Below are 25640 nucleotides of genomic sequence, written 5' to 3'. Positions count from 1 at the left end.
TGCTGCTGGTTTAAGAGCAGGTACCATGAACCTTTCAGCTAACCAAGGGGTCTAATCAATCAGGGTGTCAGCTATGGTCCCTGCCTGACACCTAAGTGGTCAATACTTTCAAATCTTTAAGCCCAATACAGGATAGTTGGAGGCTGGAAACGAGTCTACCGTTCAAATGTGCCTGTCTGTAGAGGTGCTTTTAAACAAAGTTCACTTTGTGCATGGTTTTCAATATACATCTTAAAATACAAGAACACATTATGGATACAGAGTGAATAAGACTGAAATCTAAGTAAAAATGAAAGAAATTTTTATGTGTAACTAAGGCTTATCTCCACTAATAAATGGGCTGGTATAGTAACTGGCAGAGCCTCCTGGCATTATACTCAGCTATGCCAGCCGATGTATTTCTGTCAGCATAGTAATGTCACCTTCCCGAACGCATTAGCTACACTGCCAGAAAACACTGTTCAGTTAACATAGCTGTGCCACACTGAGGTTTTTCCAGCATAGCTATGTCAGCTAGGGATGCCTCCTACTGAAATTGTTACTACACTTCCAGAGCTCTAGTATTTTCCCTCCAAACCCATTACATTAGATTACTAAAGGTACCAGCCAGATCTGTTGACCGATATTTGGTTGATTAACTGAACAATTTTCCTATGTAGTCTCTACCTTTGCAAGCTCCCCCTCCATCCCCCTATGTCTGCCACTCTCTTAGGTCCAACCCTGTAAACCATGAGCATTCCATTGACTCTTTATAGCATCTGGCCGATCAAACGCTTTGCCTCTGGTGCACCTCTGAAAGGCATTCTATAGCTGAAGAAATCTAGAGATCTTTGTAGAGGAGTTATAATTTTTATAAGCTTCCATTCAGGGCAAGAAAATTAATTTCAACTTAGAGGCACTTTAATGATACTGACAATGCATTAAAACTTCTCGTATGCCTGTATTTCCAGGGAACTTGACGAGGAATGACTATAAATGTAGTTCTGATTATAGTTTCTTTCTTTGCAGAATAAGAGGATGCAAATTAAGAGACTGAGATTCATGGGCTAACATTTCAATGCATTATCCTCAAGAAACTTATTTCTCTTCAAGTAGCTATTAGTATTTTCCATGTATTAAGGTCTCTGCATGAATCAGTAGAAATTATTATTATACTGCATTTTCCTCTTTTGTATTGGAAGAAGTAAGCAGTAGTAGAAAGTAATCCTGTTTATATAGTGATTGACAAGTACAAAAAAGATTTGCCAGTATGGCCAGGAAAGCCCTCAATAACATCTCGTGTGAACAGATCTCAAGATAATTTATGAAGTGTATTACAGAGTATTGCTTCATCTACCACTGAAGTGAAACACCTCTGGGATAGAACACAGAAGCTCTAACAGTGCACAGCATGATGACTCCATGACTGCAGACAAGAGACAAATATACTTAAGTCCGTGGGACTACTCACAAGCTTAAACATTCTTGCCAAGATTCTACAGAGCCCAGCAAGCCACATAGTGTGGACTACATTAAGGACACTAGCACCCAATATTTTTGAATACATGCTAATGGAATTTCAAATGTACTATCTACTGCTGCCACATGCACATTCCACCGCCATCCTACAGCTTACTGAGTGTGTAAACTGAACATCCTTTCACCAGGCCATTGGAACAGGGATTAAGTGGGCTCCCTTAGAAAACAACAGGGCAATGACTCCATTTATACAATGCATGCAGTGGGAAAAATGTCCGATTTCCTTCATGAAGGTAAATCCTGATCTGTGGAACACCCAAGTATCCTGCCATGCATCCACATTAGCATCCACGTTTCTACCCCTGGGTTGACTGCAGCCTGCAAATTGATACAGTAGATCCTTATCAGTTCAGGTACTCTTATGCTCTTGCGAGAGAAACTAGGTGCATAATTCCACAAATGGCACCGGTGGAGTTGGAGACCATTCTCTCGAAAACCAGCAATTATTTTAGGAACATTTGTAATAGCCCACCACCTTGGGTTCATCACCATCCTGATTACCTCACAAACCTTTACAACAACCACCCCTACAGCTGTTTTGTCAACTCCAAACGGTTAGATATGGCCATATAGCAGTCTGGTTGTGCCAGCTTCCAGATGGCTATAGTGATCTGCTTCTGGACAGGAATAGCTGCTCTCCGTGGGTGTCTAGAACTGGAGGTAGGGAAAAGTTGATCAGAACCTCAGGAATGTTTGCTTCTTCATGCAAAAAGTTCTGGACCATGCTGGTCATCACAGGCTGCATGACATGTCGATCTACCACTCTGTGCTTGTAGCCTCTCAGAAGCAATGGTCTACACAGAGGGAAATCTGTAGCTAAGGCAAAAACGGGCATGAGCAGCATCAGCTGGGTTGCAGACATGTCAGTATACTCCTCTGAGAGGTGCTTCAGCAGTTCAAAAACCACTAAAGACCTCCGCATCTTATAGACTCATTGCCTTGGGTCCCAAAATAGGACTGAGAGGATGAGGTAGAGAAGCTCTCCTCAGGGGCGTATAGACAAATGGTTCACCTGGATGCATCATGGGTAAAACACATTTGTCATCTCCTGCGACATATAGACAAGTTCTCCCAACCAGAGCAGATTTAGCTAGAAACCCTGGGATACAATAGTACATGTCCAGAGAAGCTGAAGTTCCGACTTGGGGCTGTGTAACAGCATGGAATGCCAGAATGGTTGTGAAGCCATGGTTTCCATTGGCAATGGATGCTCAAAATGTGGGACTTGGAAACTGAGTCCACAAGTCCAGGTCCCACTCTGTACTTGTAGATATACTCATACAAAGAATACCCATTCAGCAAGACTTCTATGTTCATACCAAATAAGCTCTAGCTCAAGCACCAGCTGATCTTTGCTTGTGGCAGGTGGAAAAGAACCACAGTGTCATTCTTAGATTGCAACCATTTCAAATAACAAGCACAGATGAGTTCTATCAACTTCAGTCGGACCAGCATTTTCACCCATATCTTCATGTATTGGTACACTCACTCTGATCCTGACTGGACTCTAAGTTAATATAAAATAATAAATGTAAGTTAAAGCACTAAGAGTGAGCAAAAAATGAGTGGTCGGTGTTATTTTATTATGTTACTAAGACAACATTCATACCTGATGAAAAAAATGAGAGAAGTTGCTACTGCGCTTCTGAATGCCCTTTAATCAAAGGAAGGAAGCTGCAGAGATTAAAAGTATCCCAGTACGTCTTATCTCTACAACAGTGCACAGGGCAGGGATGCAAAAACCATGCTTGAAGTGTCCCTAGCCTCTATTTGCCAGAAGCTAGAATAGGTGACAGAGGAGAATCACCTCATTATCTCTTCTGTCAGTCCTCTCGAAGCATCTGGTATTGGCATTATTGGAAGACAGGATACTGGGCTAGGATGACCATTGGTCTGACCCAGTATGACTGCTCTACCGTTCTTAGGGTATTCTTTAGGACATGTGAATAAACTAGCATATATAGGTAAAATTAAAATGTTATCAAAATAAGCCGCTTCTTTAGAATCAGAATTTGAGAACTGAAGCTTTTATGCCGTCTGAACCCTTCATGCACTGAATAACATTTTGTTTTGGAGAGAAAAAGGTTGTTTGAGCTCTTTTATTGTAAGGATGTAGAAATACAAACGGTCTACAACTCCTGCCTATGGTTTTTTTCCCCTTTCTTGGGATGCAGGCTTCCGATAGTTTCTGCAGCTGCGACTTAAAGTAATTCCAGGCCTCCTCTGCATTTAGATCCACAAGTTCTTCAATCCAATCCACTTCCCTAACTAATTTCCTTAACTTATTCAGGGTCCCCAGTGGAATATTCTCCTCCAGGTCTCAGGGACACAGGCTAAGCCGGGCTCTCCACACCCAGAGCCAGGGTCGGATTCTCTCCCCAGGGACAGAGCCCAGTGGGAAAGTGAAGATCGGGACCTCGTCATCAGCATCGATAAATGTCACCTGCCCCTGGTAACAGTCCAGACAAACCCGGATCCTGCTGGGGACCCGGCTCAAGGGCAGGAGGGTCGCAGGGGAGGTGAGAGCCCGAAATTGACTCCAGTCCCGTTCCACAGCCCAGATCCCCCCCTCAGGGCTATGGCTGATCCCTCCCTTCCTGCTCACAGACTCTCTGGCCACCCCCGCAGCCCAGTATGGCCCATCCCCCACCACCACCTCCCAGCAATGTCTCCCCGAAGTGAATCTCTCAGAGCCCAGCACACAGGGCTCAGGGTCAAATCTCTCAGGGTTGTTGGGCAGATCCTGCCGTATGTGTCCCCATCTCACGCTTTTCCGATCCCCAGACAGGACGAGTTGGGGATGAGCCGTGTCTGGATCCAGAGTCACATTCGCTGGGGAGAGAGAATCAGAGCGTTAGAGGCAGAGCTCAGCTCTGGGGGAGGCTGGGACCATTTCTCACACTTCCCAGCAGCCCCGTCCTGGCTGGAACAGTCCTGGCCTGGATCCCAGGGAGCTGCCTCTGTCCTGGGCACCTGAGACTGAGCAGCGATGTCACTGCAGTTGCTCTGCCTTTGTAATGGGATCCACTTAACTAGTTTCTCATTTATTGCAGAGGCTTCAGCTCCCAGCTCCCCCTTCTGGGGCTGCTCCATTCCCAGCAGCACAGATACAGACAGGTGTCAGAAGCTTTTAATGAGAAGGGAGCAGAAAAATTAGGTACCAGCTTTAAACCCCAGAGGGAAGCTCCCTCCCCTAATGCAGCCTCCACTCCCAGGCCAGGGAACAGAGAGGAAGGTGCAGTACTGGGGAAGAGCTGCTTAACATCAGAGAGTAGGAGGTGGCATTGGGTGGGGTAACCCCATCCCCAGCCTAGAGAAAAAGGAGGAGCTACCAGCATCACAGGGAGAGCATCTCCCTTATCCAGGAAGCAGTGAGCAGCTCCAATGGGAGAGCCCAGACCTGCCCAAAGGAAAAGCAGGACTTTGGAGAAGAGCAATGGGGGAAGACTCCCTGCACCGGGGTAAAGCAGAGGGATGTGTCAGCCCTCAGGGCAGAGAGCTCTGTTCACAGGCTGCTCAGTGAGTGTTTCTGTTCATCAGCATGGGCATGAACTCAGCACTAAACTTGGTGTCAGGATTTTTTGTGTGACATCAGCTTGGGATCTACCCAGGAGTTCCTGAACTTGGTAGAATTGGGGGGTGGGGGGGCATGAGGTCCCGAAGCCTGTGGCCCCACCCCCTCCATGGGCCCATCCTACACCTTCTATTCCCACCGAGGTCCCGCCTCCCCAGACAAGACTGGGAACCTTGGCTGCTGTGGAGTGCCCCTGATCCTCCACCTGCCCTGGGCCGAGGTCCAGGGGGCCTGAGAGCAGTCCCTGGCCCATGTCCCGCTCCCTGGAGTGTGCCACCCAGGGCAGGTGGAGGGTCCAGGTAGTGATGAGCTGCCAAAATATTAACAACCGGTTCCCTCTTCCTCACCCCACGAGGGGGTCATGCCCCACCCCGGGACTCCTGCCCCATCCAACCCCCCACATTCCTTGACAGCTCCCCCCCCAGGATCCCTGTCCCATCCACCCCCCCCACCCCACGCCGCCCCATCTAACCCCTCCTCTCATTCCTGATGGCCCCCCCAGGACCCCTGCCCCATCTAACGACCCCTTCTCTCTGTGCCCTGCCTGCCCCTGGAACCCCTGCCTGCCCCCACCGCCCCATCCAACCCCTGCTCCTTCCTGACTGCCCCCCCGGGACCCTTGTCCCCATTCAATCCCTCTGTTCCCTGCCCTCTGATCGCCCCAACACTAATTCACCTCCCGAACTCCTCTGCCCTCTGTCCAACACCCCCTTCCTGCTTCCTGCCCCCTTACCATGCTGCCTGGAGGTGGGGGCTGGGCTGGGCCGGGGCCAGGCTGGGCCACTCGGCCGGGGTTGGGACCAGAGCTGGGGCGCTGGCCGGGGCTGGTGTTGGGGCACCCAGCTGTCTGGGACCAGGGCTGGGCCGGAGCCGTGCCTCTCGGCTGGCTGGGCCCAGGGGCCGGGCCGGAGCAGCCCCGCCCGGCCAAAATCGGGACCGGGCTGGAGCTGCGCCGCCTAGGGACGGGATTGGAGGCCAGGCTGGAGCCATGCAGTGCCTGGAGCCCTCCTCGCGCTCCCACCCCCCTATCCCAGCTCACCTGCAGGAAGCTGCCGTTTCCTTCTTAACCTTCCCAGGCTTCCCGCGCAAACAGCTGATTCGCGGGAAGCCAGGGAGGAGGAGGAGAAGCCGGGGGAGCATTCAGGAGAGGAGGCAGAGGCGGAGTGAGGTGAGCTAGGGCTGGGGAAAGGGCAGGGAGCTGCTGGGGCTTTTGTTAAATTTAGAAGCCCTTTTCGAACCGGTTGTCCCTTGCGAGACAACCGGTTCTAAAAGGGCTTCTAAATTTAACAACCGGTTCCCACAAACTGGTGGGAACCGGCTCCTGCTCACCACTGGCTTCAGGGCTTCCCAGCGTGTCCCGGGTTCCCTCGGTGAGAACCCACCTCTAGCTTGTGGCCTGACCAGGGGCACGGCCTTGGGCGAAGAGGAGAAGGGGTAGAGCCATGGAGAGGGGCCAGGACCAGGAAGAGGCTGGTGCCACAGGCAGGGTCTGTGCATCATGGGGGAAAGCTGATCAGCTGCCGTACCATGAAGCACAGAAACTGTCTGCGAAGCTCTGGGCAGGGCTGTCCTTACCCATATGCCAAGTATGCAGGTATGTGCTGCTCCAGACCCTGCTCCACCTCCTTCCCATGGCCTCTGCCCCTCCTCTGCCTCTTCCCATCTCTCCTCCAGCCCCACCCTTCCAATCTATTCTCCAACCCAGACCTGCCCCCATTCCACCCCTTCGCCTAAGCCCCTGTCCCAGCCCCGCCCCCACTGCCTGAGGACCACAGCAGGGTTGGGCCTGCACTCACTGGCAGCAGGAAGTGCAGCAACCAGGCCCGAGCCACGCCACCTGCCCCCCAAGCCAGCCCCCACCCATGGAGGCCTGGGGCCCCCCACAAGCCCCCCACAGGGGGGCTGCATAGAACCCCAGACTGGCTAGGGATGGCCCTGGCTCCAGGCCTGTCCCAGGCCTGCAGTTTCGGGGGCAACATGGTCCCCTGCCCCCAGGAGTGGATTTACCATTAAACACACCGTGCAGTGCCACAGAGCCCCCAACGACAGGGGGGACCCCAAAATGCAGCAGCGCAGCAGGGCTCAGGCAGGCAGATTGCCTGCATGTTCTGGCCAGTGCCCCACACCGCTCCCGGAAGTGGCTGCCTCCTGGCACGTCTCCGCTCGCCCCTGGCGGGGGGAGTGTGTGGAGGGGGAGGCGGCTCTACACGCTGCCTGATCCCCTGCCCTCCTCCTCCCCGCAAGGGGCACGCAGAGACGTGCCATCAGCAGTACAGCAGGGCTAAGGCAGCTCCCTGCTTCCTCTGCCTCCCTCCCTCCACACTGCACTGCTTCCAGAAGTGTCCGGCATATCCCTGTGGCCCCTGGAGGAGGTGGGTGTATCCATGCACTGCCTCTGCCCCAGGGACCAACTCCGCAGCTCCCATTGGCCGGGAACTGCGGCCAATGGGAGCTGCAGGGGTGGCGCCTGCTGGTAGTGCTGTTCAGAGACCATCCTGCCCCCCCCACCAAGGAGCCACTGCCAGAGGGGTGTGCCAGTTGCTTTTGCAGCCACGTCACCCAAGATAAGCCCCGCCCCTTGACCCCCTCCCACACCCCAACACCCTGCCCCGAGCCTGCACCCAAACTTCCTCCCAGAACCTGCATCCCTCACCCCCCCACCCCAACCCCCTGCCCCAGCCCAGAGCCCACACCCAAACTGCCTCCCAGAGCCCAACCCCCACACCCACTCCTGCACCGCAATCCCCTGCCCCAATCAAGGTACCTCTCTTTATTTTCATTTACTTCCTATTACTTATAATATAGGAGGAGGATGAAGGAAAAAAGAATGAAAGACGGGGGGGAGGGGGAAGATAAGAGAGAATGTTCTTTTTTTTGGCTGGGTCCCACGGGGGGGCAAAATGAAGCTGCTCACCGGGCCCCACTAACTCTAAATCATGCACTGCCTGCCCCCAAACTATGCCCATGTTAAAAAGTTGGGGGGGGCCTGATCATCCCACTTTTAAAAGTGGTATGGTCTGGCCCTCTAGTCCCCCCTGTTCCAGTGCCCCTGGATCTCCTCACTGTTTACTGTGTTATTTGTAGGGCTGTGTGTCATGGTTGCTGTTAGTTTGGTTGGTAACTTTAGCTACAATCTCATGAAGATGTTTGTATTAGAATTTTCTCATAATTTAAAGACAATCTCCACCTGTAACCTTACCCTGTCTGTGTGCTCCTAGGGATTCCCCTCTTTTTGTCTCCAGTGCAGATGGCAGAGTGTCTGGAGGGGAAAAGCATAAGAGAGGTGAGATTTCAGGCTTTCATATTATAACAGCATCACCACTCTCAACTCATAGACCTGTGTTTTCATCATGACAGAGAAACAGACAGAGACGCACTCAGGTATTTAGTACAAAATGGTCTGAAATCTTCTATTTCCTCTCTCATTCAGGCCGCTCCCATCAATGGAACCAACGTCCTTGCAGCCTCACAACCAACCCTGGACAGGACAGACAATATGTAAATGAGATTTACTTTTCCTCATCATCCCCTCCCACCCTTCAGACTCCAATTGGTTTCTCTCATTCACTTGCTGCCTTTTGTCATAACCTAGACCCAGATCATGCAAAGACTTTGGCATAAAAGTAACTTTACCCAATTGGGTCCTTTTGACACAAACGGGATATTGAGAGTGTGCGAAATCCTGGCACTACTTGTGATCTGTTGGGTCTGTTTACTCAGCGTCTCCACAGAGAGCAGCACGATGGGACCTCGTCCTCAATAGGCAGAAATACCAATAATAATAAAATCATTTTATCCATGTGGAAATTGAGGCAGGGGGAAGGTTGGCTGCAGGGGCCAGATTCACCCCTGTACCGGCATAAAGGGAGAGGGGAGGCAGTTAGTGACTCCGCTATTCAGTGGCTGCAGGGGCTGGTGCAGACCTTGGCACAGGCTGAGGAAGTTCTGAAGCCAGTCAGAGTTACATCCCTATTTCAAGGGCCCCCGTGTGTCTTGCCCAGAGCGCAGAGTGTCAGAGGCCCAGCTTTACACTGCCCATGTCTGTCTGTCCCTCATCCACCCCTCCCTCTTCCTCCTGCCTTCACCACCCCAACCCCATTCCCAGCCCTCTCAGGAACACGCCTTGTGCCTGCAGCTGCTGGGGAGGAGGTACAAGAGGCTCCTGTGCTGGAGGGATCCCTCACTGTGGGGGAGGGGCTTTCTCCTTCCCTATGGCCCATTTGGCCCAGACTAGCTGCCGTACAGGACCAGAGCCCAGTGATGGGCTGGGTCCAGATTTAAGAAGTGGCCTTTAATTTAGGGGTCTAGATGTTGGGTGTCGACCTTTAAGCACCTGGAGCCTGGTTCTCAGAGGCGTTGGGCACCTGCAGCTCCCATTGACTCCATCTGCAGCTGTGGAGGCTGCACAGCTCTGGAGCACCTGCCCTGCAGCCCTCTAGTTGGGAGAGAGAAACTCAGGTGCCCCAAATTTGACCATTTTGCTATTCGTGAGGTTTAATGCTGTGACCTTTGGTAAGTCATGAATTAATGGAAGACATCCTGATGCCTGGGCCTCTGCTACATCTGCTCAAAATGTCTGCTTTCCACTAGTTATTAGGTTAAGTTTTGAGAACTGGTACAAGGGTCATTTCTTATGCATAAGTTTGGACAAACTGAGATTGTGCGTTTGCACTGCCTGACTTGGCTTTGGAAAAGAACATATAATCTGGATGTGTATAATATGTAAGACATTGTAAGGGGTAGTTAGAGCATCATAGGAGAAATGCATCATGACCTGCCTGTGCCCCAGGAGAAGGTAACTGGGCACTATTTCTTTCAGTATGTCTGTCATTTCTTACTTTCACAGTAATTGTAATAGCAAGCCATGCTTTTGGAACAAATAAGGGGTTGAATTAATCAACCTGAGTGATTTGCACCCCAAGTATGTGCCATTCGCACTCAACAATTAAATAAAAGCATAATCTAATTATGAACCAATTGACCAGCACCATTCACCTCTGACAGTCTCAGACACTTATCCCAATTTCCCCTCCTAGATCCCTTCTAGGTACCTTTGAACTTCCTCAGAGCCTCCAACAGCACAATAGTTTTCTGTGAGAAACCACTGACTTGCTCTTCCAGTTCAGGAGAAATCTTCTCTGACTCCTGGAACTTCCCCTTCTCACACCTGGAGAGAAACAATTTCACGTGATTATATTTCATTTAGTGGCTTATTATAAGTTCTTGCTGGTGAGTCGTCGCTCTAATGGGCCTGGAGTTAGAATTCCTCTGCTTCTCCCAGCCTCAGAGCAGGTGCAACACAGCCCATGGCCGTGCAACTTTCCCCTTCGAGGACCCGTTAATCTTCTTCACTTCTGGCTTGGAGAGACCCGCTCTGGAGATAAAAGGCGAATTGAGTCTCCATGGCCAGTTCACTCCATGGTCTCCATGCTCTGAGGGACAGGAGGTTCCCAGGCGAAGTGCTGTAGAAATCTGCCCACTAGGAACTAGACTGAGACACCAACTCCCACCTCCTCAGCTCATTCCACACAGGTTTCCAAACAGTCCTCAGGTGAAGAAGACTCTTGACCACTGCTGCCTTGGGCTGAATGGTGACCAGGGCCCCAGCAGTGACAGGCCCCACAATCCTGAGGCAGCCAGTCCCTTAGGGATGTGACATCTCTAGGAAATACTTGAGGTCAGTCTTTCCCACTGAATGGACAATGCCAGAGTCTTCTTTACAAAAGTGAGAACCTCAGGCTGAAGTTGGCCAGAGACATTTGTATCCAGAATGTGATCTTCACCACACAATTTGTTGTAGAGCCCTGGGGAGATGCGGTGCTAACTGTGACGGGTTCCCCAGGGTGCAGCCTGGGACTGTGGGACCACTGCACCCCCTTAACTCTCTCCAGCCTGGGCTGTCTCTCACAATGCCTTGCTAGTGACAAGCAGCCAACCCCTCCAGGCATTGTTATCACTCAGCACAAGAGCATGCAGAGCTCCACACCCAGCTAGATTGCATGAATGATCCCAGTGCCACTCATGAATCACACAGAGAAAGGCACCAGCCAAATCCCACATCCCTACCCCAGCTCCCAGTATTTTACCTCAGGAATATACCGTCTAATTTATTAATTGGTTCACCCCTTCATCAAGGGAAAGTGGATATACACCAGCCTTTGCAAAACCTGAGCAGATTTACCACACATTTCAGGCAATCTCACTGGTAAAGACAACCAGTAAAAGAAGTTTTTGGACTCCAAAAGATAGATTTTAAATGACTATAAGCGATAGACAAAATGTCAGAGTTAGTTACCAAAAGAAAAGAAAATATAAGAACGCAGTCTAAACTCTCAACACTATTAGACGGGGTAACATCTAGATTAAGCAGTTTTCTCATCCCACTGGATAATGTAGTTCATTGGAGTCTTAAGTCTTCTCAGGCCTTGGCTACACTAGAGAATTACAGTGCTGTTGGTGGCTTTATAGCACTGTAACTCACTCCCCATCCACACTGGCAAGGCACATACACCGCTGTATCTCCGTGGCTACAGTGCTGCTCGTACTCCACCTCCATAACAGGAATAAAGAGTATAGCGCTGCTGCTGCAGTGCTGGGGTGCCAGTGTAAACAGGGAATAATTTTAGTATGCTGTGCCTGACCTCTGGAGGCTTCCCATAATCCTTTTAAGTGAGGATTACTCTCTTTGTTTTGTTGTGAACTCTGGGCTCTGGAGCTGCTTATCAAAAAACCAAACACAGCCCCTGGTTGCTGTGAAGGAGCAGAGGCAGGCATGGGGCTCCCTTTGGAACGCCCACAGCTAGTGTTTGCTTGAAGAGAGGGGGAGGGAGGGGGCTTGAGGAGAAAAGCAGCGCAGTGGGTGGGTGGGGGGTCCGTTTTGGAGCGGCTGCTTATCTGGTCTGTGAGGAAAAAAACTGCTGTTTGCTTTCAGTGAGTGAGAGAGGGGTGTGGGAGGGGGTCGGAACTTCCAAGGCAGCTGGTGACACAGTGTCGGCTCCAAAAATCCATTCTTTCTCTCCCCCACGCTTCCTGTCACTCTCCGCCCCACCCCCCTCTTTTGAAAAGCACGTTGCAGCCACTTGAACGCTGGGATAGCTGCCCATAATGTACCGCTCCCAATGCTGCTACAGATGTTGCAAATGTGGCCACAACAGTGCACTGGTAGCTGTCAGTGTGGCCAGACTGCAGCGCTTTCCCTACTCAACTGTATGAAGACAGGTTTAACTCCCAGTGCTGTACAGCTGCAAGTGCAGCCATACCCTCAGTGTCTTGGTTGCTTTCAGCATAGGTGGGGGCAGGAGAAAGGCCAAGCATGCCCCCCCCGTGTTCTGTTTTATACCCTTAGCCCATGTGCTTGGAGAACACAAGTCCAGGCGTGTCTCTGGTGGGCATTGCTGAGTCCCCAGGCAAGGTTGAGCAATTCCTCTGGTGTGGCCTTATGCAGGTGAGTCACTGCATTGTAGCTCCCTTGCTGGACAAGGGCTGGTGTTATCTGTTCAGTACACACCCGGGTGTTGGTTACCTCCCTTGTCGTTCTCTCTGGAGAGCTAGTATCTGGGTGCCTCCCAAACCCACAGATTATTTTAGTGACAAGCATACAGCACATTCTCATAACTTCATAGGTATTCATAATATACACATTTTGATGGAACACAGCGTTTCAGCAGATCATAACCGTTCCCATGATACCTCACATGGCATGCTGTATACGCAATATCACCATTCTATGTAAATGAGGACTCTGGGGTTACAGAGTGTTCCCCCCAAGGTATAGAATGTCACACCTCCACTCTTAGTTTAGTGCAAGAGGGTTAGTCACTGACTATCTCGAAGGCAGCGTGTGTTATGGTTCTTTTGACATCCAACCATCCAGGCCATGAGGCGGCATGTCTCAGTTTCCCCCTTCACATAGCATACCGTATTTTTTATGGTTTCTCTGCTGTGGTGAGCTTTAAATCTATTTAGCAGTATTAACTGAGAAGTAACATTACCATAAGGTTTAACATTGGTATCAAAATTCTTATTCCAAGACTTAACATTAATACCAAAATTTTATCACAGATGGGTGTTTACAAGTATGTATATGACACGATGCTCTTAGTCTGGTTTGAGGTTGGTTTGTACAACACCCATGGTGTCTTTTGACTCCCTCCCATGTAATCAGTCATTGGCTTTACTTTCCCTTCAGTGTCCCCTACTGTGTAGGCTCTTAATTTAATCAGGGTTCTGGGATTTTGGTGTCTTGGGTTTCAGAGAAGCAGCCATGTTAGTCTGTATCCGCAAAAAGAACAGGAGTACTTGTGGCACCTTAGAGACTAACAAATTTATCTGAGCATAAGCTTTCATGGGCTACAGCCCACTTCATCAGATGCGTAGAATGGAACATATAGTAAGAAGATTATATATATAGGCTAATTAATAGTGTCCATTTCCTGGACACTACTGTGCTAATAAGCGATTTTCACATAAACACCACCCTATGCCGGAAACCGACTGACCACTATACTTACCTACATGCTTCCAGCTTCCATCCAGGACATATCACACGATCCATTGTCTTCAGTCAAGCTCTAAGATAAAACCGCATTTGCTCCAATCCCTCAGACAGAGACAAACACCTACAAGATCTCTATCGAGCATTCTTAAAACTACAGTACCCACCTGCTGAACTGAAAAAAATAGATTGACGGAGCTGGAAGAGTACCCAGAAGTCACCTACTACAGGACAGGCCCAACAAAGAAAACAACAGAACGCCACTAGCTGTCACCTTCAGCCCCCAACTAAAACCTCTCCAGTGCATCATCAAGGATCTACAACCTATCCTGAAAGATGATCCCTCACTCTTGCAGATCTTGGGAGACAGACCAGTCCTCGCTTACAGACAGCCCCCAACCTGAAGCAAATACTCACCAGCAACCACACACCAAAAACACTAACCCAGGAACCTATCCTTGCAACAAAGCCCAATGCCAACTCTGTCCATATATTTATTCAAGTGACACCATCATAAGATCTAATCACATCAGCCATGCCATCAGGGGTTCATTCACCTGCACATCTACCAATGTGATCTATGCCATCATGTGCCAGCAATGCCCCTCTGCCATGTACACTGGCCAAAGCAGACAGACAGTCTCTATGCAAAAGAATAAAAGGACACAAATCTGACATCAGGAACCATAACATTCAAAAACCAGTAGGAGAACACTTCAACCTCTCTGGCCACTCAGTAACAGACTTAAATGTGGCAGCTAACAACCTGGACAGTTCTGTCCCTGACAGGCATTACACCCCCATCTCTTCCTGATGTGGTGGTGCCTCCAGCTGCAGTGCAGAAGCTGGTCTCAACCACCCTACACCTGGAAACATGTGGCTTCCCCCTGCTGCAGAGGAATCAAGGAGGATCTCTCTCATTCCCTCAGCAGTTCCTGAGACCTTATCCTGTCCCTTGGGGATCCCAGCATAAAACTCCCTCCTGCTGCAGGCAAATACTTTAACCTGAGCTACAAGGAAAAAATCATTACCAAGAAGCAGCTAGCAGGTGTTCTATTACCCGTACAGTGAAAACACTTTCCAAACCTTCCCACACACCAAATGGATTTTAGCTAGTGGTATGAGGAATCTGCTTTTGCCCAACCCCCACAATCTCTGTCATTTGGTCAGGTAGCATACTGGCCTTTGGGATCACACTCTGCTTAACCAGAGAGATCTGGGGCCCTGTATCCTTCTGTCCCAAATACTCCCTGCCATTAATTCTGGCAGCCCAGACTTGGGATGCATTCGCGGCCAGTACAGCTACTGGAAAAGGATGGAGCGGAAATCCTCCAGGGACATCTCCATGAAGCTCTCCTGGAGGTACTCCAAAAGCCTTTGCAGAAGGTTTCTGGTCAGTGCAGCCTTATTCCGTCCTCCATGGTAGGACACTTGACCACGCCATGCTAGTAGCAAGTAATCTGGTATCATTGCATGACAAAGCCTGGCAGCATATTGTCCTGGTGTTTGCTGGCATTCAAGCAACATCCGTTCTTTATCTCACTGTGTTATCCTCAGGAGAGCAATATCGTTCATGGTAACCTGGTTGAAATATGAGAATTTAATTATGGGGACAGAGGTGGCCATTCCTAATGGGCTGTGTTTGCCTGTGGCTGTAAAGAAATCCTTCCCTGCAGTTAGCCAAGCTGGGGGGAGAGGGGGGACGTGATTGGCGCTGAGCTTTTTTGCATTTGGCTAGCAGAGATCTTCCCTGATACCAGCCACGCAGTGGGGGGTGGCTAGCAGGGATCTTCCATGATACCAGCCATGCGGTGGTGGTGGAAATCCTTCCCTGCAGTTAGCCAAGCTGGGGGGAGAGGGGGACGTGACTGGAGCTGAGCTTTTTTGCATTTGGCTAGCAGGGATCTTCCATGATACCAGCCATGCCGTGGTGGTGGGGGAGGGGGTAAAAGCGATCATCCCAGAGAATTGGAGGTGGGAGGGGTAGTTTGGCTTCCGCTGCTGCACGTTAACAGGAAAGCCGCAGCACTCAATGGGCTTTGCTTGGTATGTGGGAAAAGAGAGCACAGGATATATGAAGGCTGCAGAAGCTGAAAGACAATGGCTTGCCATGGCTGCATGCCAGCCGAATTCTGTTGCCCAGACCTGCGTCTATGATCTCTAACATCAAAGCCGCAGGCACTCAATATTAAGATGCAAAATGCAACCTTGTACTGAAATCACATGTGCCATGTAATGTGAATAGTGTTGTTCACCATGAAAGAGTATAAGCATTGTTCTGTAAAATGTATCTTTTAAAATACTCTCTCCCTTTTTTCCCTCCCTCCCTCCTGTAGCTGCAAATTTTTCAAGCCTCCCTCCTCCGTCCTGAAGGCTATCTCAGATAAGGTGGTGGAAAAAAAAGGACATGAGACGAAATGTTCACTGAAATCATGGAATCAACCCGCAATGAAAGAGCTCATCTGACTGAGCGGAAGGATGCGGTGACAAAGTACAGGAAAGATGCCAGTGAACGTGAGGACAGAAGGGACGCTCGAAATGAGAGTTGGCGGCAGGAAGATCAGCGGTGTCTTCGGGAAGATCAGCGGTGGCGGGATGCAATGCTGGGGCTGCTGCGTGATCAAACTGTCATGCTCCGGCATCTGGTGGAGCTTCAGGAACGGCAAAAGGACCACAGAGTGCCGCTACAGCCCCTGTATAACCCCCGTCCCACCTTCCCAAGTTCCATAGCCTCCTCACCCAGACGTGTAAAAATGTGTGGGGGGAGGCTCAGTGCACCTACCCACTCCACCCCAGTGAACAGCCCAAGCAAAATGCTGTCATTACTTTGAACTTTTTTAGTGGCCTTTTCCTTCCCTCCTATCCTCCTCCCAAACCCCACCTGGGCTACACCTTGTCAGTTCTCTCCCTCTTTTTATAAGCAATTAATAAAGAATACATGATTTTTAAATGATAGTGACTTTATTTCCTTAGAAAGCAAGCTGTGATGGAAGGAGGAGGGTGGGTTGCTTACAGGGAATGAGTCAATCAAGGGGGCGGGTTTTCATCAAGGAGAAACAAACAGAACTTTCACACTGTAGCCTGGCCAGTCATGAAACTGGTTTTCAAAGCTTCTCTGATGTGCACCGCGTCATGGTGTGCTCTTCTAACTGCCCTGGTGTCTGGCTGCGTGTAATCAGAGGCCAGATGATTTGCCTCAGCCTCTCACCCCACCATAAAGGTCTCTCCCTTATTCTCACTGAGACTGCAGGAATAACAATGGGTATATTGGTTTGGCTGAGGTCCGAGCGAGTCAGTAATGTGCGCCAGCATCCCTTCAAACGTCCAAAGGCACATTCTACCACCATTCTGCACTTGGTCAGCCTGTAGTTGAACAGCTCCTGACTACTGTCCAGGCTGCCTGTATGGCTTCATGAGCCATGGCATTAAGGGGTAGGCTGGGTCCCCAAGGATAAATACAGGCATTTCAACATCCCCAGCTGTTAGTTTCTGGTCTGGGAAGTAAATCCCTTGCTGCAGGTGTTAAACAGATTAGTGTTCCTGAAGACGCAAGCATCATGAACCCTTCCCGGCCTCCCACGCTGATGTTGGTGAAATGTCCCTTGTGATCCACCAGTGCTTGCAGCACCATTGAAAAGTACCCCTTGATGTTTACGTACTGGCTGCACTGGTGCTCCGGTGCCAAGATAGGGATATGGGTTCCATCTATTGCCCCACCACATTTAGGGAATCCCATTGCAGCAAAGCCATCCATTATGACCTGAACATTTCCCAGAGTCACTACCTTTGGTAGAAGCAGGTCAGTGATTGCTTTGGCTACTTGCATCACAGCAGCCCCCACAGTAGATTTGCCCACTCTAAATTGATTCCCGACTGACCGGTAGCTGGCTGGTGTTGCAAGCTTCCATGGGGCTATCGCCACTCGCTTATGAACTGTGAGGGCTGCTCTCATCTTGGTATTCTGGCGCTTCAGGGCAGGGGAAAGCAAGTCGCAAAGTTCCATGAAAGTGCCCTTACGCATGCGAAAGTTTTGCAGCCACTGGGAATTGTCCCACACCTGCAACACTATGTGGTCCCACCAGTCTGTGCTTGTTTCCCACGCCCAGAATCGGCATTGCACGATTAGAACCTGTCCCATTAACAGCATGATCTCCAAAGCGCTAGGGCCCGTGGTTTGAGAGAATTCTGTGTCCATGTCCTCATCACTCTTGTCGCTGCGCTGCCATCGCCGCCTCCTCCTCGCCTGGTTTTTCAGGTCCTGGTTCAGCATAAACTGCACAAGAATGAGCGAGGTGTTTACAATGTTCATGACTGCTGTCTTGAGCTGAGAGGGCTCCATGCTTACTGTGGTATGGCATCTGCACAGTTCATCCAGGAAAAAAGGCACGAAATGGTTGTCTGCTGCTGCTTTCACAGAGGGAGGGGGAGGATGTACCCAGAACTACCAGCGACAATATTTGTTGCCCCATCAGGCACTGGGATCTCAATCCAGAATTCCAAGGGTGGGGGAGATAGCAGGAACTATGGGAGAGCTATGGGATAGCTACCCACAGTGCAACGCTCTGGAAATCGACGCTAGCCTCGGGCTACATGGACGCACACCACCGAATTAATGTGCTTAGTGTGGCCACGTGCACTAGACTCTATACAACCTGTTTCCTAAAATTGGTTTCTGTAAAATCGGAATAATCTCATAGTGTAGACATACCCTTGGTTGCTTGCAGTATAGGTGGGGGCAGGAGAAAGGCCAAGCATGCCCCCCTGTGTTCTGTTTTATACCCTTAGCACATGTGCTTGGAGAACACAAGTCCAGGCATGTCTCTGGTGGGCATTGCTGAGACCCCAGACAAGGTTGAGCAATTCCTCTGGTGTGGCCTTATGCAAGTGAGTCACTGCATTGTAGCTCCCTTGCTGGACAAGGGCTGGTGTTGTCTGTTCAGTACACACTCGGGTATTGGTTACCTCCCTTGTCGTTCTCTCTGGAGAGCTAGTATCTGGGCGCCTCCCAAACCCACAGATTATCTTAGTGACAAGCATACAGCACATTCTCATAACTTCATAGGTATTCATAATATACACATTTTGATGGAACACAGTGTTTCAGCAGATCATAACCTTCTCCATGATACCTCACATGGCATGCTGTATACGCAATATCACGATTATATGTAAATGAGGACTCTGGGGTTACAGAGTGTTCCCCCAAGGTATTGAAAGTCACACCACCAATCTCTTTCCCAACGTTGTGAAATGTGATAGGGAGGGAGAGAGAGCTACGTACCTGCTCAAGATGCTTCTGATATCCTAGAGGACAGAGAGAGGGGGCGGAATTTCAGTCCCATCTGACACGCACACACAGGGGATCCCAGGGAAGGGATTCTGCAAATATGGGGAAGAGAGGCCCTGCCCTGACCCCAGGGCCATGGATTCCCTGAGCTAATGGGGCTTTTCCTTCTCTAATATCAATGTGTCTGTAACGCTTCAAAGAACAGGAATGCACATGCGAGTTACAGTGAGATCTCTGACTGCTGGACCCCTCTGCTTATGATTCAGGCGCCCTCCCTTCCCTGTGTGGGGATCTGGGATGTTTCTAACCACAGGTGCCAGCTTCCAATTGTCCCTTTGGGCGCTCAACCCCAGGCCCTGCCCCCATTCCACTCCTTCCCCCAATGCCACACCCCTGCCCCTCCTCTACCTGTCCCCACCCTGCCTCTTCCCCGCCTCTTTCTGCCCCATCCCCCAAACACACCTCGATCCTCCCCCTCCCTCCCAGCTTCTCCTGCAAACTGTGGAACAGCTGATTGTGGCAGACAAGAGGTGCTGGGAGGGAGGGAGAGGATCGGGAATGGGGTGTGCTCGGGGGAAAGGGCAGAAAGAAGCAGGGAAGAGGCTGGGGGGGTGGGGTGCTGGCTGCCAGTGAGTGCTAAGCACCTGCTAATTTTTTTCCATGGGTGCTCCAGCCATGGAGCCAGGGAGTCTGCATCTCCGTTTCTCACTCAGTCTCACCTGCAGGAATTCACTCGCTGGCTTCTGACACTTCTCCTCCAGCTCACTGACCAGCTCACTGAGATGGGAAATCCGCTGGGAGAGTTTACTGACATTTTCATTCTGGAATCTCACAATCTCCTCGTCCAGCTTCTCCAGCTGGGCCAGCAGGAGTCGCTCTTGTTCCTCCAGGAACTGCGGCAGTTGCTGAAATTCAGACACAATCTTCCGTCTCTCGGTTTGTGTTTGTTTCTGCAGGAAAATAGGGAAAGGGCTGGTCAGGTACATGAATGGTGCCTGGGGTCCTTTCATGGAGAGCTGAGTGTGCAGGAGGGAGAACTTTGTTGAAAATCCTCAGATATCTGACATTTTACTCTACCCTATGGGTACTAAGGAGAGGATTCTCTCACACCTTCCCTTTTGGCCTCTGCATCTCTGAAAGGGAGGTTTCCATGTCTGCCATGTTAGCATATTCTGTTATTTATGGCCTTTGGGAATTCAGACCCAGAGCAGCAGGAGGCAGGACTCAGCATTACACTGACAGAGACAACAGGGGAGAAAAAAGAATCAAACATGTTAATGCATGAAATGACCAGACACAGTGGCCAGCACTTCACAGCTGACATTCAGTTCACTTGAGGAGGATTTCTGGGTAAGCCACAAGAGCTAGACATTAACTCATCAACTGCAATGGAAGCTTAGGGCTTGTCTACACATGAATCTAACCCAGCAATCCATGATCATGGAGAAACACACACAAGCCCAAGTTCACCAAAGCCACATAGGAATCTACCTCCAAACAGACCTCCCACTGCCAGTCCCTGCTGGATCATAACAACAGGCACCTACCAGATACTCCTGGCTTTTCCCCTCTCCAGTCGCTTTCACTCCCAGCAGCTTTTCTTGCTCTTCCCTCAGAGCCTTCAAATGGACCTGGATTTTTTCCTGAAGAAACAGACATGATTTGGGAGGTTTTATTTGGAGGGTTGAGAGGGGTGCGGAGCTGGGTGTTTTTCCACCCAAAGCCTCAGATTGGTTGGTTCTAATCACATTTTTGACATCAGGACCACCAAGGAGATGAAACTTTATCAGTGCAGACTGGGATTGTGTCATATTCAGACTTGTTACCAATTTAGGTTCAATTTTTTTTTTTTGTAATTAGAGAGAGATCTCATTTATAACCAAGCTTTTTTGGTATTTATGAACTGATTAGTAGTGTAGCGCATAGCAGGACTCTGGAGTCACATGGGGTGAATCAATAAATCTGTGTTTGAGAAGGTTTAATGAACAAAGTGATACAAATCCCAGAAGCCACCAGGGTTTAAATATGGGCTGGGAGTTCAGCCCTGAAGCCCTGGGGCTGCACTGGTTGGACACAGCTGGTCTAAGCACCAGGGCAAACCCCATGAGACGTCGGGAGGCCATTCGTCTGGCTGGAAGCTGCGCAGTCGCAGTTTTGTGGAGCACTATCCCTGTCCGGTAGGGACACAGCACTGGATGTGTCTTTGTCCGGTGAAAATGAGAGAAAGAGAAGGAAATAGAGCTGGATTTACAGCAAGGGTGGGCAAACTTTTTGGCCCGAGGGCCACATCAGCGTGCAAAACTGTATGGAGGGCTGTGTAGGGAAGGCAGTGCCTCCCAAACAGCCTGGCCCTTGCCCCCTATCTGCCCCTTCCCACTTCCTGCCCCCCCCCCAGAACCTCTGACCCATCCAACCCCCCATTCTCCTTGTCGCCTGACTGTCCCCTCCTGGGATCCCCTGCCCCTAACTTCTTCACCAGGGGGCCAATAATGAGGTGGCAGCATGGTCTAGTGGTTTGGGCCCTGGACTGGGACAGGGAAGAGCTAGGTTCTATGCCAAGCTCGGCCACTGACATGCTGGGTGACCCTGGGAAACTCACTGCCCTTTGTGCCTCAGTTTCCCTTACCACCCTTTGTTCGTCTTGCTTATTTACACCGTAAACTGCTCAGGGCCGGGATTGTCCCTCACTGTGTTTTGTGCAGGGCCCAGATCTCATTTGTGGTCTATTAGGGCTACTGGGATGCAAATAAAGATAATAATAAATTTTATTAAACAAATCTGTAACAGCAGCTTGTACCTTCTCTTTTCCAGGCTGAAGGTAACACACCCACATAGACTGACCTGCAGCTCTTGTGATTTAAACCTCACTGATCAGTTAACAGTGGAAGGTAATTTTGAAAAGGATTGAGAATCTTAGAGAAAATCTTCCCATATCAGATATTTTAAAGACTTCAATTTTTGCCTTTCTTGCCATGCTAGCTGATCATCTACTTTTTATAACATCACCCATACAATGAAGGCTTTACAGAGCTGAATGATGCATCACACCTGTGACAGGTAACATTCAGTGAAATCAGCCTTTAATTAAAATCCAAAGTTATTACCCATTAAACTTGACAGCAATTCCCTACCTTGTACTCCTGGACAGCCTCCTCTATGGGAACCACTGTGTGAGCTCTGTGATCCTGTGACTCTCTGCAGATCACACAGATGGGGGTTTGATCATCTTCACAGAACAGTTTCAGAGCCTCCTGGTGTCTCTCACACACCCCATCCCCTCCTGCTCCTTTTGCTGCCTGTAAACTCAGCCGTTTGGCTATTTCTAGGACATTTGCCAGCTGCCTGTTGCGCCTGAGGTTTCTCCGTTGCACAGTTTCTCTGCACTGAGGGCAGGAGGCGGCTGTATGGGATCCCTCCCAGCACTGGCCGATGCAGGCTCGGCAGAAATTGTGCCCACACTCCAGAGTGACAGGTTCTGTGAAATACTCCAGACAGATGGGACATGTCACTTCCTCCTGGAGACTTTCCACAGGGTTCTCTGCAGCCATGGCTCCCTCTGGGCAGTGTAACAGGGTAAATTTCAATGTCCTGCCTTCACCCCATGCCTCGCCTGCAGCAACAAGGGGGTGTTTCCCTTCCTAGAACTGACTCACTCTGTTTGCTGAATTGGAAAGAGCCAACTTCCAGCTGGTAACATTACCCCCTGGAGGCTTTCATGAAAAATGTAGCCCACTAGGGCTCTGATCCTGCAATCAGCCCCCTGTGCTGCCGTGGAGGGTCACTGGGGCTTCCCATGGAGGACATCAGAATCCATCCACCTGTCCTGATGAGCCTGCAGAACTGTTTGTCTAAGAAGTGATATTTAGGCTTGGGCAGAGTTCATTTTATTTAATATAAAATTTTGACAGATAACATTTATTTTAAAATATTTTTTTATATTTATCTATTTCAACTTCCACAGTTGCACAGTTTTGATCAATTTAAATGTTCACAGCTGTGGGAATTTATAGAGGGTGTCAGACAATATTTTGGGCATACAATAATTATTTAATGACAGTCGATACTGAGATTCAGAAAGTTCAAACTTTGTAACCATTAAAACACAAATTGACAGCACCACATTTCAACATATACCAAGTAAACATCCTTCAATCAAACTCTAATAAGTTCTCATGCTGCATTTTTCTTACTGTGCCTATTTGTAAATTTAAGTTACTATCAATGGAAACATTCTTTCATCAATTTGTGTGCAAAGTGAAACCAACGATTACAGACACTTATTGATATAATCTAATCCTTCCAAATCAAGTCATTTTAAATTCACAGTCAAAAAACTTGGTTTAGCTGGAATCGATGTTTCAAAGGCCTGATTCTCATGGACACGAACGCTGCTGTGGCTCAGTGTAAAGGAGCCTCAGTGTCACCAACGCTCACAATTTTATAATAAGTCTGATGATATTTGGTGCGTTTGTTAAAGCCCCAGCTCCTGGAAGCATGGGATGAGGTGAGACTCTTGGCTTTCCTTTCCTAAACAAAGGAGGTTTCTAGCTCTCTTGGGTGCAGAGAAAAACTTATAAATGTGATCTGAGTGTAGCCTAAAGGTCTGAGAAACCAGAAGGCAACTGAAAGAACTCAGCATTTATTATTATTTTTCTCTCTCACAAGAGGCAGTCACGTCATTTTGGGGGTCCTGACTCATGATTTTTAAAAATTTGGGATTGGCAAGACTGTGCTACTGAGAATTCAGACCTTAAATCTCTATCCACTACCCATGGAAAGCCCCTTACTTTAGCATGGTTAATAGAAAGGGAAGTAGACAGAGGGGGCAAGGTGTGGGAATGTGCATGGAGCTGGGCTGTGGGCCCACGCAGCAAATATTTACCAGAGCTCCACTCTGGACAGCTCCAGCTGAATATAAGCCCTGAATCTGACAATTGATCCCCTGCTCGCCTGTCCCCCATTCACGTCCTCAGTGTTGCCTGTGGTGGCCCATGAGTCCAACTCCTCCAGTATCCATGAGGCTCGGGGGTGGCATGGCATCACCACAGAGGATAACGTGCAGCTTCTTGTAAAAGCGGCATCAGAGCAACTGCTTCCCTCCCTCGTCCCCTCATATGCCTGGCGCAGCTCTGTGGCTTTCACTGGACAGTGCTGCAGAACCTTCTTGTAGCCCTTCTCCCCCACGCTCCGAGCAATCTGCTCATAGACGTCCACATTTCTACAGCTGGATCGGAGCCAGGCCTGCACAGCCTCTTCTCCCCAGACCCAGGAGATCCAGCATCTTCTGTGCAGTGCAGGAAGCAGAGCGTTGGGAGCCTGTAACCGGCCTGCTCAGCTGGGCAGTTGCTAGGGGAGCTCTCCATGCAGAGCAAGCAGGAAATAGAATTTCAAAAATTCCCAGTCTTTAAACAGGAGGGGCTTGTTCCTGTGAATCTGACTGCTGGGCAGCGGAGTTCAAACCAGTGACCAGAGTGGGTGACAATGGGGCATTGTGGGACACCTCCTGGAGGCCACTTAAACTGATGTGGGCAACGCAGCATCTACACTGCCACTGTGTTGACCTAACTATGTTGACGTAAGTGCAGCACCTCTCTTGGAGGGGTGGAGCTATTCAGTCAACCTAGCATGTTGGTGGGAGGAACACTAGTATGAACGCTGACATTATTAGGTCGGCATAAGCTGCCTGACTTCGACCTAACCCTGTAGTGTAGACCAAGTCTTAGTTGCTTGAGGCCCTTTGTGAATCTGAGCCTTTCTTTTAACTTTGCTCAAATCCTTTCTTTTTTCAGTTTAGTAAACTGGAGGCTTGTGAAACAGTAGGGAAAAAATGACACCTAGTGAAATCCATTTATTGGCTCTCAGGGGCATAGTTTTAAGGTATGATCTCAGAGGCTGAAGAGAAAAGGGAAGATTTTCTCAGTGAAGGAATAATTGAACATGGAGACAGGGGTCTTGCTATCAGCATCGTAAAGAGCCACTCACCCCGATAAACCCTGATCTTTGTGAGTCTTAGGCTCAGAGTCACAGAGGTCCGTGGGGAGGTGAGAGCCTGGAATTGGTTCCCTGCTCAACTTACATCTGACCTTGTTCTCTCTGGATTCCCTTCAGGGAGGCACCTGAGAAAGATTCAGCCATCCCCAAACCCCTTCTTCTGGGGAGAAACAAAGTGAGTGTCAAAGCCTTGGGGTTGAGACCAAGTAAAGATGCTTTTTTCTGGCTGGTCTGTTTCAGTTTAACAACCCACATCCTGTCCATGGGGGCAGTGGCTGAAAGTCCATTGAGCAGCTGCGCAGGGGGCTGTGTGAAATGTGCTGGGATCTCAGCCTGGTTCCCGGGGTGTAGGCTTCTCCATCATACACCGAGGTAACCAGCAAAGTCTGCACTGACTGTGTCCCTCCACGTGAGGCTCAGCAGAAAGGCAATGGACTCAATGGATTGTGCAGACAGAGCTTCTCCCTGACCTTTAGAGACAGATTCATCCTAGGTCAGGGCAGAGGACCAATGGCCCAGGACAGTGTGTATGAGGGGAGCTGGTATGGGGACCCCTACATTGTACAGGGTAAGGGGTTACACAGTGTCTCCCAGCTCCATTGTTTAGTCCAGCTGCAGAAGGGGGCATCTTGGGACAGACTGAGGGGGCCTAGGAGAAGCAGCCAGCTGGGCCCAGAAAAAGAAATGTAACCATGGTGGGAAAAGAGCAGTGACTGGTACTGGGTGTCTGCCATGCCCCAAGTCGGCTGGTTGCCAGCTCTCCCAGCCCGCTTGCA

General features: G+C 49.7%; 1 protein-coding gene across 1 annotated transcript; it reads right to left on the bottom strand.

The window, feature by feature from the left end:
- Window positions 1-3810: 3810 nt before the first annotated feature.
- On the bottom strand, window positions 3811-23949 carry LOC116825576 (zinc finger protein RFP-like). Its single transcript, XM_075071706.1, has 7 exons — window positions 22005-23949; window positions 20421-20516; window positions 19593-19823; window positions 18868-18890; window positions 10144-10259; window positions 8280-8351; window positions 3811-4350 (listed from the first exon to the last, which is right to left on the bottom strand). The coding sequence occupies exons 1-7, from the start codon at window positions 22419-22421 to the stop codon at window positions 3839-3841; spliced, it is 1467 nt and encodes a 488-aa protein (XP_074927807.1). The 5' UTR covers window positions 22422-23949; the 3' UTR covers window positions 3811-3838.
- Between the last annotated feature and the right edge of the window lie 1691 nt (window positions 23950-25640).

The sequence above is a fragment of the Chelonoidis abingdonii genome, chromosome 12, assembly GCF_003597395.2.
Source record: "Chelonoidis abingdonii isolate Lonesome George chromosome 12, CheloAbing_2.0, whole genome shotgun sequence".
NCBI lineage: Eukaryota > Metazoa > Chordata > Testudines > Testudinidae > Chelonoidis > Chelonoidis abingdonii.
The sequence above is the reverse complement of the archived record's forward strand: the minus strand, read 5'-3'. Positions and strand labels throughout refer to the sequence as shown.